Raw genomic sequence first — 16603 nt, forward strand, 5'->3', positions numbered from 1 at the left:
GTTGTCTTTATACTTTGGCTCCATCCCCAGGATGTCTCATTATGCATATGCAAGTATTCCAAAATCTGAACACAACTGACATTCAAAACAGTTTTGATCCTGTGCATATCATAACACAAATGAGAATGAAAACATAAAAAAACCTTGGGAGATACGTCAGATTCTTCCCTCAGAAGGAAGTTAAGCCATCTCTAGGACAAAGTAAGCCCAATGTTAGCAGAAGGAAGAAAATAATGAAGATCACAGAAGAAACAAAATATAGAGTAGAATTACAATGGAGTGGATCTAAAAGCTGGGTTTTTGGAAAATTAAACAAAATTGACAAAGTTTTTAACTAGACTACCAAAGAAGAAGAGAGAAAACTTGGAACAAAATTAGAGATGAAAAGGAGATATCACAATTGATGAGATACAGAAGACCATAAGGTAGTGTTGTGAGCAACCATATGCACACAAATTGGATAACCTAGAAGAAATGGATGAATTCCTGGAAATAAGCAGCCTACCAAGACTGAAAGAGGAAGAAATAGATAATACAAGCACATCAATAACAAGAAGATTGAATCAGTAATAAAAATCTCCCAAAAAACTCATAACCTAATGGCTTCACTGCTGATACCTGCCAGTTAAAGAACTAATACCAGTTGTTCTCAAATTCTTACAAATACTCAAGAAGAGGTAATTTTTTTCAAGCTCTCTATCAGGCCAGCATTATCCTGATAGTAAGAGCCAGACAAAGAAACTAAAAGAAAACTACATGCCAATGCCCCTGATGTACACAGATGCATAAATCCTCCACAGAATACTGGCAAAGTGAATTTGACAGCACATTCATCATAATCAAGTAGGATTTATTCCAGGGAAATAAGGATGATTCAGCATACATGAATCAAGCAATGTGATACAACATATTAACAAAATGAAAGGGAAAAATGACATAAACATCTCAATAGATACAGAAAAAGCATCTACCATTTATGGTAAACAAGCATTCAACAAAATGAGTATAGAAGGAAAGTTCCCCTACACATATATGACAAGCCCATAGCTAATATCATACTCAATGTTGAAAATGTGAAAGTGTTTCCTTTAAGATAAGAAACAAGACAAATCTCACCACTCTATAAAATAGCACTAGAAGTCATAGTAAGAGAAATTGAGCAAGAGAATTCTATATAGAAAAGAAGTGAAAGTGTCTGTTTGCTGATGGCATGTTCTTATATATAGAAAACCCAAAAACTCCTCTAAAAACTGTTAGAACTGATACTATAACAACAAATCATCCAAAAAATAAATTAAGAAATTATACCATTTGCAGTAACATCAAAAGATAGAATACTTTGGGGTAGATTTAACCAAGGAGGTAAAAGATCTTAACACAGATAACTATAAAACATTGATGAAAGGAATTGAAGACTAAAATAAATGGAAAGATTTTCCAGCTTCATCAATTGACTCTATCTCCTCTGGTTCCTTTCTCAAAGTTGCTTTTCTGTTTGTTTTCTTCCTGTTATTGATAAATTTTTTACATATTCAAGCAGTGATTTTTCAACCAGGGGCAGTTTTTTCCTAGGAGTATTTGGCAGTGCCTGAGGTGCTTTTTTTTCTTATTACTACTTATTTCTGGGGGTGCTACTCTCATCTAGAGGGTAGAGGCCCCGGATGTTGCTTAATACCCTACAGTGGACAGAGAGTCCCCCATGATTAAGAATCATCAATCCCAGGTATCAGTAGTTTAGGTTAAGAAACTCTACCTTAAAGTAGCATACCTTTTCCTCCATCTAACTGTACGGTACAGATGAAGCAAAGCAAAGCAGAAGCAGTGGTTGATTGTTTCAAGGAACTCAGAGTAATAAGAAATGTTTGGCAAGAGAAGGAAAATTACCAAAGTCCCACAGCTGGCGGGACTAGTCTTTCCATCTTAAGTTTGTGGACATTTTAGTGCTTGGGTTATGAAACTGCTGTCAAAAAGAAATAATCTTACATGATACTGATGCTTATGCATTTTCTTTTTTTTTTTTTTTATTTTTGACAGCCAGAGTGGATAGTGAGAGAGAGAGACAGAGAGAAAGGTCTTCCTTTTTGCCATTGGTTCACCCTCCAATGGCTGCCGCGGCCGGCACATCGCGCTGATCCGAAGCCAGGAGCCAGGTGCTTCTCCTGGTCTCCCATGGGGTGCAGGGCCCAAGTACTCGGGCCATCCTCCACTGCACTCCCTGGCCATAGCAGAGAGCTGGCCTGGAAGAGGGGCAACCGGGACAGAATCCGGCGCCCCGACCGGGACTAGAACCCGGTGTGCCGGTGCCGCAAGGCGGAGGATTAGCCTATTGAGCCACGGCGCCGGCCTGCTTATGCATTTTCTATAATTATTTTTGGAGTACTGCATCTTATAGTATTATATAAATATCCAGTTCTCTTATGTGATCTTATGATTTACATTCAAAAGTTCTCTGATTTTGCTATTCATCATTCATCCTTTGCTATTTTCATATTTTAAAATGGCCAGTAGATCAGCCTTTACCTGCAAAATGTTGAAAACTTTCATTTTGGGGGGGAGCATGGTTCTAATTATACTAATTTAGCTAAATTTCAGTTCTTGCCTTAATCTTGCTTTGCTTAAACATAAAACTATTATCACTTGTAGTGTATTAATGTAGTGTAGTGAAATGTCACCTTGAAGCAAGGTGACGTTGAACTTACAGAGATTCTGCTTTGATTTAATGTGAACTATTTCAGTGTACAAGGGAGAATTTCATAGGGCAAGTGGGTAGAGGTATAAATCTGTTCATGGGAATCAAGATCTCCATTAGAATCCAGATGGTATTTGGAAGAGAACTGTGCAGACTTATGCTTTATTCTGACTGTTTTTAAGGAAACTAAGAAAGCCGCAAAACAAAGGAAAAAGACAATATTAAAATAATTTAATAAGAGATGAAGCCTCAAAAATTTATTGGTAACTAGAGAAAGAACCTCCAGATTCAGAAGCCAAACAAAATAGAACCCATTAACAAACCTAGAAAGGATTGTTTGCTACTTAAGACTTGGGTCGAGTCATAGTGTTCTTTCTCTTTTAACTGCATGGGTCTCTTGTATTGCTCTTAAAATTTTAAAGGAAGTTATACATGGGATGGATAGGTACAAGCAGATAGGACAGCAGTTCGTAAAATTCCCTGTATAATTTTCAAGATGTTTTTAATTAACCACATATAATTTTACTCTAAAATTTCTTCATGTTGTAGAAATATTCACCTATATTTAAAGAGGCAGTGTCTTTGACTATAATGTACCAATAAAGGCTAATTGGTAACGTGCTTGAGAAATCGCAATATGCCAAAGCAGAATATCAGGCATTTGGGATTTAACAGAAGGGTATTCATAGTGTTATAGTCGATGTGAGTTCATAAAATCATGCATTTTGTAAGGAAATTTAGGTTTCTCACTGGGTAGAATTGCTGTGTTGTGTGTACTCTGTTTAGTCCCATCTTAATATTCCTGATTTAGTTTCTTGAATTAGGTTTTATTTGTAGGTTTAAAAAATCAATCTCTCATTTTTTTCCAGTGAATATCACCTCTGCCAGGCAATTAACCGGATGTAGTCGCTTCAGCCATATTTTTCCTTCATCTGCTTACCAGCACATTAAGATGCATAAGAGAATTCTGGGGCACTTGTCATCTGTATACTGTGTAGCATTTGACCGAAGTGGGAGAAGAATTTTTACAGTGAGTTTAAAATTTATGATAACACATTATAGATTTACAATTAAAGCTAGATTTCATGGTTTTGCATTATGTTTTATAAGCAATTCATTCATTCTGGACATAAGAATGTAAGGAAAGTTAAGTGGAAATTGAAAATTTTTTCTCATTTAAATAAGTAAATGGATTAAATGTAATTCCTAATTTCTTTTGAGAAATTTAATTTGAAAAATTAAGTCTTCAGATGGCCTTATATTATAAAGGTGGTTAATTTATGTGAAACAAGTATACTCAATGTTTTTTCTTTCTGTTTTTAGAAAACATTTATTAAAATGTATTTTCCATGTGTCACTTAGCATAATTGCTGCCAGTTTTGCTTAATTAATGATTATATCATTGTTATGATTAGATGTTTTTACTGCACAGGTAATAATAAAGATTATAGTTATTTTCTGTATCTTTCTTTGATTTTAGTACTGGTTGTTTTTGAAATTGATTTTTTATTAACCAGATCATGTGCTTTGGAGAACAAAATTACAGCATACTTACATTTCTAAAAAATATTTCATTGTTTTAGTACTAAATTACATTAGAAGTATGTGTAATTGCATGATTCCCTTTTTATGTTTACATGTGTCAACAGAATAAGTGGTTGTAGTTTGAGATGTTATGACTCCTTAGAGTTCATTACAGACTTCCATTGATGACTCCATGCCTCTAAATGAATCACCAAGTATTTGGTGTTGATGATTATGATGATAATGAATGCAGTCTTTTAATAAACAAGTAATTATTAAATAACTTACCACATTAAAGTGGAATGATATTTACTGTTTTTAAAACTCTTTTGAAATTCTCAGTAGGAAGTTCAATTAATATTTTCACTAAAGATTGTTAATAGCCTCATCTTTATTGAGAAAGAAATGTAGGTAGACTTTAGGTTAAATTTTTAAGTATTTGTAGAAAAAATATTGAAGCAATTAAGAAAAAAAGAGGCTGTTAGGCCTAAATAGCATAATTGCTTATTAGCAAATCACTTGAAGCTGAGTTTAATATATTTTGAGTTCTCAGGATTAGTAGTGTTTTTAAGGAGTTCTTTACGAGTACCATCACCAGTTTGGAACAGTGCTTTATCAGTGCTATCTTTTGGACATCATTTGTATTTGCTACTGAATCCTTATTGTATATAAAGAGATTATTAAAAGGGGAAGGCTTAGATTATTAGTAAAAATATTTCCTTTGTCTTCTTGGCTTTAGGGGGAGTGGCAGAGTTGGTGAATTTTTTCTTCATTATAAGTCTTTTTGTTCTTTTGTGTTATTATAGGGTTCAGATGACTGTTTGGTGAAAATTTGGGCTACAGATGATGGACGCCTTCTTGCTACACTTCGAGGGCACTCCGCTGAAATTTCTGACATGGCTGTTAACTATGAAAACACTCTCATTGCTGCAGGCAGCTGTGATAAGGTTGTAAGAGTATGGTGTCTCCGAACTTGTGCACCAGTTGCAGTCCTTCAGGGACATTCAGCTTCTATTACTTCCATACAGGTAAGAAAAATGATAACATATCATTAATGTGTAGAACAAAGGTGAGGATTATCCCCTTTTTTTGTTTCATTGTGTGGATAATATCACAAAGAATGGCTACAGAAACATGCTGTCTTAGGAGCTTTGCTCCTATCCTGCAAACAAGTTTTTTTTTTTTTTAACTCTATTTTCATTGAAATATATTCTCTTTAGAAATAAGTAAAAAAAGATGATTTAAACATTTCTTCAGGTTCAGTGTGAGAGATTCATTTGTGTTTGTGAAGAAGGGAGAAAGCTTGTAAATGCCTTTAGAGCACCCTAGTACCTGTTAATCAGGATAGAAACAGGTTCTGACTTGAATATTGGCATACTTTCTGTTAATATTTAATGCAAGAGGTTTCAATCAAATTTAGTATGTGTGTGTCTTTGTGTGTGGTTTAGCATTAAGGAAATTCCTATTCTTAGCTTTAGTGATTTTTCAATTTGATATTTGACATAAAACATTTGTATATCTTTTAAATTTTTATTCAAATATTTTTATCAGATATTGGTAGTGAAAATCCTGGATACCCCCAAAGACCTTTTATTTTAAAAAACTAAGCTGAACTTTTGTCCTCTTATTTGTGAGAACAAAACAGGAATCCTGAAACCTGCATACTGTGGTCGGGGAGACAGCTATTGGAGGAGTAAATTACCCTCACTTACTTCTCTTTGTTTCTTGTATTTACTAATATGTCAGTCAATTCTGGGGGTGTTATTTTAATAATATATCACTTGTCTATGGGGATCTACTAATAATTGAGTTTAATGTATATTTTATTTAAGGAAGTTCATGTCAAGACTTTGATCAGTTGAAATTATTTCATGGATTTGTTTTTGTGCAATTATAACTTGCGTTCCTACTGTATCTTACTAATTATTTCTGGAATTTGAAGATACTGTCAAATAACAAAATAATAACAATATTGTACTGAAAAATGTTTATGATATTGTTTGGTTCTTTTCATAGTTTTACTTACAGGTTTTTTCTTTCGTTTATATTTTTAGATGCCCTAGAGATCTATGAACCTCTTCTCTATTACACTCTTTCCTTTAATGATCTCATTAAGCTGTGTGTTTTGAATATCATCTATAGAATGATAATTCTCAAACTTATTTACACGTCTTGGACCTCTCTTTTTATCTCTATACTTGTTTATTCAGCTGCCTACTTTGCATCATCATAAGAATGTAAGGATGTGTCCTAGGCATCTCAAACTTAACATACTCAAAATTGAACTCATCTTGCTTCCTAAGATCTCCTTTCAAAGCTTTCCCCAGCTAAACAAATTATAATTTCATGACTCCTGTTGCTCAGGGTAGTCATCCCTAGCTTTTGTCTTTTATACTCCATGTCTAACCTTCCATCCAATCATTTTGGTTCTGCCTTCAAAATGTATTCAGAATCTGACAAATTACCATGACTTCATTATTACTGTCCTCTTTTAAGCCACCATCATCTGTGGCCTACATTATTGAAACAGACTTCTAATTGATCTTCTGCTTCTTCCTTTCCCTAACCCCTGCCTTAGTCTAGTCTCTGCATAGCAACCAGAGTGGTTTTAAAATGAAAGTTAAGTCACATAACTAACTGGTGCTCAGAACTCTGAATAGCTTCCAATCATAGAGTTAAACGAGTTAAACCTCCAATATTTAAAGTACTCATAAGACTGTATGCTCAGCCTCTTTGACAACATCTGTTCATTCTTGTTTCTCTTTCTTATTTTGCTTTAGCTATTGGTTTCTGCTTTTTTTTTTTTTTGAACACTCTAGGTATACTGCTACCTTTGGTCTTACTGTTTATTGTTTCTGGAATGATCTTCCCTGAATATTCCCATGATTTACTCTCTCATTTTCTAAATGGTTTGTACAAATACCACCTTCACAGGGAGACCTTTTGTGACAACCTTACCACTCTATTTAAAATTATAAATTATCCCTAGTGCTCTGTATCTCTCCTTTTCAGTTTCATTTTTGTCCATAGTAGTGGTCATTATTTGGCATTTTAGATGCTTTGCTTATTATTTATTCACTGACTGTTTCTACTAATATTGTGGTGTATTATCCTTCTAGTTTCTTTTTCTCATTTTTAACAAATTTGAAATAAAATTATAACTTAATATTGGTTATTTCTGAGTGGTATAAGTTGCTTTTATTCTGGTTTTCTATACTGCCTGAATTTTTCATAGCAGATATGTATTAATTGTATATTAGAAATACACATTTTTAAAAAACAATCTCTAACATGATTTTTATGATTGATGAATGAAATCTAATGTAATAGGGATAATAAAGGTTTCAGTGCTTCATAGAACTTAATAAAATACACAATTTCATGGTTAATTTTCTCATTATTATAGGTAAGATATGGGCAAGTTTACAGGCCAAATAGAAAATACCTTATTCTTTGCCAGCCATATAATCTGTCACAACTCCTCAATTATGGTCTTGTAGTACAGAAACAATCATAGTATAAAATGACTGTACTAATAAATTTTCATTTATAAAAACAGATGGAAAGCTGGATTTGATGTGTAGGCCAAAATTTGTGGACTTTGCTATAGATTGGTGATTAAGCTTTCTAATGTGAGCTTTTCTATTTCAGAAGAAAAAAAGTATAGGCATGCTGAATCTAGATTTATTTACTGTATATTAAGTTATTAATTTATAATGTTAATTGATAACTTTTATTTGAATTCAATTCTATAGTCTTTTGAGGTTCTGTGTATCCAAACAAAAAAATGAAGTGAATAAGCTCTAATACTTATATGATCATCTTGTGTTGGAGTTCAAAGTATGCTCCAATCCTATATATTTTGATCCTTAATCATTATCTCAATGAAATTGTTTATTATCTCCACTTGGCATTTTAAAAACTCATGGGCATGCTAGGGATTCTCATTTGATTTTCAACTTTTTCCTGTGTCCAGGCATCAGGAGCTCAGGAGCTCTTAGATTCTCTGTTATTGCTTCCTGAGGACATTTAAAATACTAAAAATGCTAAAAGTCAGAGCCTGGAAAGCCTACATGATAAAGGGCCATGATGTTATCTGCAATGGTGGGCATTTACATGAGCAACTTAAGTATATGCTTTTTCTTCCAAAATTACATCAACAAAGATTTGACCTATTTTACATTATCCATGAAGACAAATGAAATTGTCTTACACTTTAAAAGGAAAACATTGATATCACACTTAATTAAAGTTGAACTTTAAAGTAAAATATGAGAGACCAAATACTTTATTTCCTAATCATTTCTTCTCAGATATACTTATGCCTGTGAACTATACAATTGTTGCTATATAAATGTATATTTAACAAATTTGTATTGGTGTTGTTGGTAATGAGTTTGTAAGTTTATTCTCCATTAACATGATTAAAAACATTAATTTTAAATGTTAAGTAATGTTAAATAAGTTAAAAATAATTATGTAGGAATGAATTTATTTGGAAAATATTTAGTTAATTAGTTGAAAGGCAGTTACAAAGAGAGAGAGAGACAGAAAGACAGAGAGAGATCTTGCATCTGCTGGTTCACTCCCTAGGTGGCTGCAATGTCCAGGGCTGGGCCTGGCCGAAGACAGGAGCTTCTTCCAGGTCTCCCACATGGGTAGCATGGGCCCAGATACTTGGGCCATCTTTTGCTGGATCAGAAGTGGATCAGCCAGGACACAAACTGGTGCCCAAATGGGATACAGGAGTTGCTGCTGGAGCCTTTATCCTCTATGCCACAATACTGGCCACAGGACTGAAATATTTTATTCCAGATTTAAATACTATTTTTCTTCAGGTTTTTTATATCTTAAATTTTTATAGGATATTTATCTAGGAAATTTAATCCATTGAAATTAAAATTCTTAAGTGAATTTATTTCAATTATATGTACTGAAAACATGCTGTGTTTGAAGTTAGTTTGAAAATGAAAACTTTGTATTTGAATCAGATTTTTTTTGTTTAAGTTTTGTCCATCAACTAAAGGCACAACCAGATACCTCACTTCTACTGGTGCTGATGGAACAATTTGTTTCTGGCAGTGGCATGTAAAAACAATGAAATTTAGGTAAGTTTAGAAGTGGTTTTGAAATTTTGAAAAAAATCAAGCATTTTATTACCTTGATTCTTTATTAGGCCATATATTTAAGTATAATATAGTCTCTATACCTATTTTAATTGGTTGTTAGAGATTTTAGAATAAAATTATTATGAAATCAATATGGAAAAGATTATCTAATTTATACAAAATTTTATAAGGAGTTTCATATCTTATTTTGTTAAGACTTTGATTATATAAGTAGTAGTAACAGTAATATGCTTATAAAGCTGTAGCAATAAAACTGATAGCATAAATTATATTTCAAGGAATAAAGGATTTTTTAATCTGAATTATGACTATAGTACTTACTGGCCACTTTATTTTAGTTTTCTCTATAGTATTTATGATAAACCAACCAGTATCCTGAAATGTACTAAGATTCTTGTCTATTACATGAGCATGATGGAAAATAAAAACATCCTTTCTCTTTAGAGATCGCCCAGTAAAATTTACTGAGAGATCCAGACCTGGAGTTCAGATATCTTGTTCATCTTTCAGCTCTGGTATGTGTAAAAATTGAATGTTTTGAGTTCCCAAAATATTAAGTGATCCAGTTTTTATGAGGAAAGACATATATCTGAGTGTGAATGGGAGTGTACCCAAAATGTGAACCACATGTTATAATAGATGAACCTTTTTGGGCTCTAATTCACATGTAAAAGCAGTTGAATTTTTTTACTCACTAATTAATTTTTTATATAATGTAGATTTTACCTGGTAAAAAACAAATCTCCTTGACCCCAGAGACCCACTAATAAAAATGTACAGCACTCCCTTCCCCAATTCAACAAAAAGTCCTGTCTTGATTTTACAGAAAACATATGCTTTGGTTGCATATAGAAGACACTTTTACAATGTGTGTTTACATAGACTTTTCTACTGCTAAGAATCCTATACTAGGTAACCTTTCTTTTCTTATTTTTTATTGTGGTAAAATATATATAGCGTAAATATTATCCATTTCAACCATATTTAAGGATCCAGTTCTGTGGCATAATATTTACATTGGTTTGTATACATCATCACCCTTTGTTTCTAAACTTTTTTATCATCCCGGAAGTCATTGAGTTTTTACTCTTTGACCACCATGGTAGTAAGGAGAAAAAATCAACTGATAAATAATTTTGAAATTTTGTTTTGTACACAAAATATGAAGAATGAATCTCTCAAGGTTGTGACCTTTAATATTTATGGTCCATAAGCCTGTATTTACCATATATTTGGTGGATTTTGTTAGGTAAAAGATAATATCTATCCGAAATATTCTCTTTACTTAAATTTCGCTTCTTTTTCTCTGAAATGTTGGTGTATATTTAAGAGAAGAAAACTTTGTGGTTTTTGAAGCCTTTTTACTCATTGGTTAGCATGACTAATGAAGCAATCAGGTTTTTTAAAGTTCTATGGTACTATGCTTGTTTGTTTTAATCTTCCAGGTGGTATGTTCATTACAACAGGTAGCACTGACCATGTGATTAGAATATATTATTTGGGTTCTGACATCCCTGAGAAAATTGCTGAACTAGAATCACATACGGTAAGAACAAACTGAGAAACCTAAATATGTTAATACCCTTGGAAAGTTGGTTTTATTTATGTTTTTCTGTACCCTACTTTAATACAGATTAGTCCTAAAATTTTATGGCAAGATGTCTTTTTAGTAATGAAAATAGTGTGAAATCCTGGATTTACTGCATTTAAAATCTTTAAGATGTATTCTTTTGATTATTGGAAAATGAATATGTATATATACACATAAATGTTTTATATATCTGTAGACATGCATTGTAGTAATAGTTTTTGAAAGTCCTGTGTTTAGCCTGCTGTATTTTATTAGTTATATGAACTGCGCATCACTTAAAATCTATACAGTTTAAAAAAGATATTGAGTATGTCTTGGAGAAGAAGTGTCTTAGTTTTTTTTCTTTTAAAGATTTATTTATTTGAAAGACAGCATTACAGAGAGAGAGAGCGAGAGAGAGAGAGAGAGAGAGCGCTTCTATCCACTGGTTTGCTCCCCAAGTATCCACAACAGCCAGGGCTGGGCCAGAGCAAGGCCAGGAGCTTCTTAAGGTCTCTCATGTGAGTGACAGGGGCCCAAGCACTTGAGCCATCTTCTGCAGCTTTTCCCAGGCACATTAGCAGAGAGGTGGATGAAAGTCGAGCAGTTGGGACAAGAACCAGCGCCTTTATGGCTTTGCAGGTGGTTACTTAACCCACTATGCTACGTTGCTGGCCCCCAAAGTTTCTTTTACTGAATATAACTTATTGAACTTATTATGATTGTTTGATTCAGTGAAGCCTTGTAAAGTCTATTTCCTCCTAGTTATTGATAACAATCTTATATACAGGGAATAGGTTTATGTCTGGGGTGAAAGCCATTGTTGGCTGACACTTGTCCTTTTGGTCTGTCCCTAGTATCCTGTGGCTTTTTCAGGAAGATGAGAGCACTGTTGTTTGGTTATATCCCTTTGTACCTTTCATGGATGTTTTCTTCCTTTCTTTTGTCATTTAATAATTATTTACTGTGGGATATGGAAGTATTCTGTTTCTGTTCACTGTATATCTTTTATGTGCCTCATTGTAAAGCTATATAGTCAGTAATTTAAAACACTGAGCTTTGCAAGTCTTAATGTTACTGTTATTATTATTATTGATACTTAACTTGGAATAGTATTGCTATGCATCAATAACATAAAATTTCCCTGAAAGATCATTTTTTAAAATATATTTTGCAAGTTACCAAATCAGTTGTGTTCCTGACGTTTGTGGTAAAGCAAACAGACTCCTGTTAGAAATCTCCTGGAACTTTTGGAAACAGTCTCTTCCTTTTTGTCCTAGTATGCAAATATAATTGAAGGGTCTCCTTTTGAAAGCTTACTGAACCATTGAAGCTTTCGCCATGCTGTTATTTAATTCCTAGATACTAAAATCCTGGAGTGTTGTTTAGATTGTGAAAGAAAAAAAAAAACTTAGGAAAAATGCATTTAAAAATTTAAGTCTGAGACATTATGTGGAGGAACTCCCATTTTTGCTAGAGCACGCCAAGGAGATAACTTTACAGTTGCCGCCCAAGTAGGGTGTATATACACGTGTAGTCAGGTTTTTTGAGAAAGAGGGAACACTTGAATGGGAAATAATTGAGGTGTGAAAAAACGAAGAGAACTTGGTTTAGTAGAGCTTTATTTGCAGGGACACATTTAAGAAGAAAAAGTCTGAAAAATAAAATTTCCTGTTTTAATCAGTGGTGGCGGTCAGTGACTAAAAATAAGATGTTCTTTTAAAACATATAAAATCAGTTACTGCAACTGGCAGAATCCAGAATCTCTCAGATAAATATCACAGTGAAATCATTAAATAGTAAGAATTGAAGATACCTCTGAATATATGAAAACAGTTTACAAAATAATTGAATATAAAAATATTTAGTTTTAGCTACTCATTAAAAGTGAATTTCATGTTCAATTTAGTAAGTGAGTTTGAGAAATCATGTCCAACATTTGAATGGGTGGACTTTAGCTTTATTAACAAGGAATAAACTGAAGGAAGTTGAAAACTTTGACAAATACTTTAACCTTGCCATAATATTATATAAAGATTAAACAGTGGTGTCTAAAATGTAATACCTTTAGACTATTACCTGAATCCATTATAAGATAAATAAACCACATAGGAAATGGGATATGATTGATTTGTTTTCTGAATTTCAGAAAAGTGGGAAATTTAATTCAACTGTTACAAAGCAGTATTTTAAGGTAGTGCCATAGATTACTATGCTGTCTTATTATGAGGGACAAAACAGGCTAATACCTCTTTAGAATTATATTTTTTAAAAGATTTATTGATTTATTTGAAAGGCAGAGGGAGGGGGAGAGGGAGAGAAAGAGAAAGAGAGAGAGGAAGAGACAGAGATCTTCCATCTGCTGGTTTACTCCCCAAATGGCTACAGTGGTCAGAGCTGGGCCAGGCAAAGCCAGGAGCTAGGAAGCTTCTTCCAGGTCTCCCACATGGGTGCAGGGGCCCAAGCACTTGGGCCATCTTCTGCTTTCCCAAGCACATTAGCAGAGAGCTGTATCAGATGTGGAGCAGCTGGTATTCAAACCAGCACCCATATGGGATGCCAGCACTGCAAGCAGTGGCTTTACCTTCTGTACCACAGTGCTGATCCCTAGAATTATGTTTCTTTTGAGATATGGTGTATAAGTCAGGACTGTTTATGTCTGGTTTATTTCAAATTACTTCCAGTAAGTATTCCTCCCTAGCTAATACATTGTTTTCAAGCTTCATTATTTTTTTTGGAAATTAAAGTGGTTTTATTCCTTCTTAATTTTATTTTTATTTCTTTTAAATTTTTTTCAGTTTTTAACAGGTTCAATATATTTCATAGATACAGTTCTGAGAATATAATATTCCCTCCCTCCTTCACTTTGTCTCCGTCCAACCGTTTCTTTCTTAAAATTACATTAAAAATTTGTTCCATGATGCTTGTATATGTGAATTTCAGGGGAAGAACACTTTATCCATTTTATAAATAAGTTCATTTTAACTAAAAATCTATTGTTTTATATCTTAGGATAAAGTTGTTGCTGTTCAGTTCTGTAACAATGGAGACAGGTAATTATTTAGTACATATGTGGGTAAACAGATGTTTGATATGTTTTATTACTAATTTCTCAGAAGTAGCTACCTCTACTGTGGACATCTTACTCTATCGAGTCACATAGGTTGAAAGCTGTTGTCTGTCTTGGATGATATCCTTACCTTTCCAACTCAATCTAAGTAGTAGCCATTGTCTTTCAGTTCTTTCTGAATGCTTTCCTTTTTGGTTTATTTTGCTCTTTCCATTCCATTTCTGTTACTACCCACCTTAGTCAAGGTTTCTGTTATTTGACCTGTCAGTCTCTACCAGATCAATATTGTTCTGTTCAGAAATCTTCAGTTTTCCTGCTCTCTCTATGGAATAGAATTCAGAATTTTCTTTTGGCAGCCTAGCATTCAGGGTTCCCTACAACTTGACTTTGAACTACATTCTTTTCTTCTCTGTTATTTCCCTTATAAATCCTTAGACCTGGCCTAATTCATTTACTATTTTGTTCCTGTCATCTTGTATATATTATCTCATCATTCCTTTTCTTATACTTTTCCTCATATCATTTCTAACTGGAAATGCCATTCCCTACCTTCTCCTAATCTCTTTTTTCTTTTCTTCCTACATCCCCCCTCTCATTTTCCCTCCATTTTCCTTTCTTCTCTCTCCCTTTCTCTTTTCTATTCTTATCTAATTCTTAACTTCTTTTTAAGGTTCATGCCCTAACTGAAATGTTTCCTGAGTGTTCTAGCTTTTAGCTATCTTGACTTCTTCTGAACATCTTCTTATTATCTCTACTAGTCATATGATACATATCCCCTATGTGTGTTAACTCAGAAATCGTATATAGATATCTGTGTACCCTGTAAAATGTCTCTTCCCAAGATGATAATCTGCCCTGTTCTAAAAATTGACCTAGAATGGATTTACAGCTATAACTAGTTAGCATAAATTTGTATCCATGTATGTCTGTAGGGACTTTATGTGGGTGTTTATAATTTTTCAAAATTTTAAAATATTTTATTTTTAAATATTTTAAAATATTTTTAAATATTTGTGGGTCAGTGGCTGATTATAATGATGAATTTGTTCACTTTGTTATATGTGGAAATAAATAATAATAGACCACAAAGAGTAGTGTCTATTAGGAATGACAAAATCTCCAATTTTCAGGTTGACTTATTTGCACTATAGTGAGTTACATACTAGAAAATTTGAATAGCTACTATTCTTTCATACTAGAATAATCTGAATTTTTAATTTGTTGCCTTTTTCCTTTAAGAATTAAATACATTATCTTATTGGGCAATAAACACATCAAAAATAGACAATTTTAATAATAACTAAGGACATATAAGTTAAAATTAAAATAACAGTAACATTTTTTTCTTTCAGAATGACAAGATAAAGAAAAATGATAATGCCCAATATATCCAAAGGTTTTGAGAAAGCAGACTCGCTCCTACAACTTTTGATTAGATTATAAATTGTTTTTTGGGAGAGATTTTCAGGGAAGCAATTTGGCTATATACATCAAAAGCTTTAAAAATGTACCTACTCTTTGACTCAACAAAGATATGTATAAGGTTGTACAAATATGTATAGAGATGTTCATCACAACATTATAATAGTGGAGACGGAAAACAATGTAAATATTGACCATTAAGGCATTTTAGTGCATTCATACTTAAACATTTAATAAAACTGAAGATAGCTTTATACTTGTAAACATAGAAATAGATAGACAAAATACAGTTAAGCTAGAAAAAAAGTTATATGTAGTGCTATTCTATTTCCTATAGGGGAAAATGTATAAGTATATACACATGTATTTTACAGTGTCTGAAAGAAACAGAAACTAACGTTAATAGTGACAAAGTTGTAGGTCAATGAATTTATTATTTTAAAATAACATCTTCATTGTACATAATTCGGATAACACAAAATGGAATGGTTTTTAATATGTTTATAAGTTTGTGCAATTGTCACCACAGTCAATTTTAGAACATTTTTATCTCCCCATCAGGAAAGCCCAATCCTTTTACTTGCAAACTCCTAATCCTCTCTCTCCATCATAGCTCTGGGCTGCTATTAAGCTACTCTTTGTCTTTATACCTTTGCCCCTTCAAGATTCATCCATGTTGCAGCACCTGTCATTATTTCATTCCTCTTTATTGCTGAATAATAGCCCATTGCATAAACATACCATATTTTCTTTATCCATTTATTTGCTGATAGACATTTGGCATATTCTAACTAAGGCTGCCATGAATATTAGTATATACATTTTTGTGTGGACTTATGTTTTCATTTCTCTTAGATATATACCTGGGAGTGGGTCAGTGGTAATTCTTATGTTTAGCATTCTGAGGAACTGCCAAACTATTTTCTCAAAGTGGTTTGCAGCATTTTACATTTCTCCTGGTAGTGTATGTGTTTGAACATAATACCTTTATACAAAGAAAAAAAGTGATGTCCATTTTGGAGAAAAGTAACAAAGTTATTTTAACTCTTTCTTTCTAGTTTAAGATTTGTTAGTGGAAGTAGAGATGGAACAGCAAGAATTTGGCAATATCAACAGCAAGAATGGAAGAGTATAGTGCTAGATATGGCTACTAAAATGACTGGGTAAGAATGGATATTAGATATTTCACTGGTTATATG

The 16603-nt window shown here is 33.0% G+C and overlaps 1 protein-coding gene across 3 annotated transcripts in view; it reads left to right on the forward strand.

The window, feature by feature from the left end:
• BRWD3 (bromodomain and WD repeat domain containing 3) overlaps positions 1-16603 on the forward strand; it is a 132691-nt gene that overhangs the window by 50310 nt on the left and 65778 nt on the right. For all 3 annotated transcript variants that reach the window (XM_051827378.2, XM_051827379.2, XM_070066568.1), the window contains 7 exons: positions 3559-3719; positions 5020-5241; positions 9221-9321; positions 9787-9857; positions 10788-10888; positions 13925-13965; positions 16463-16567. In XM_051827378.2, the coding sequence (XP_051683338.1) occupies positions 3559-3719; positions 5020-5241; positions 9221-9321; positions 9787-9857; positions 10788-10888; positions 13925-13965; positions 16463-16567 (802 nt within the window). The remainder of the gene's footprint in view (positions 1-3558; positions 3720-5019; positions 5242-9220; positions 9322-9786; positions 9858-10787; positions 10889-13924; positions 13966-16462; positions 16568-16603) is intronic.

Source organism: Oryctolagus cuniculus, chromosome X (genome assembly GCF_964237555.1).
Source record: "Oryctolagus cuniculus chromosome X, mOryCun1.1, whole genome shotgun sequence".
Classification (NCBI taxonomy): domain Eukaryota; kingdom Metazoa; phylum Chordata; class Mammalia; order Lagomorpha; family Leporidae; genus Oryctolagus; species Oryctolagus cuniculus.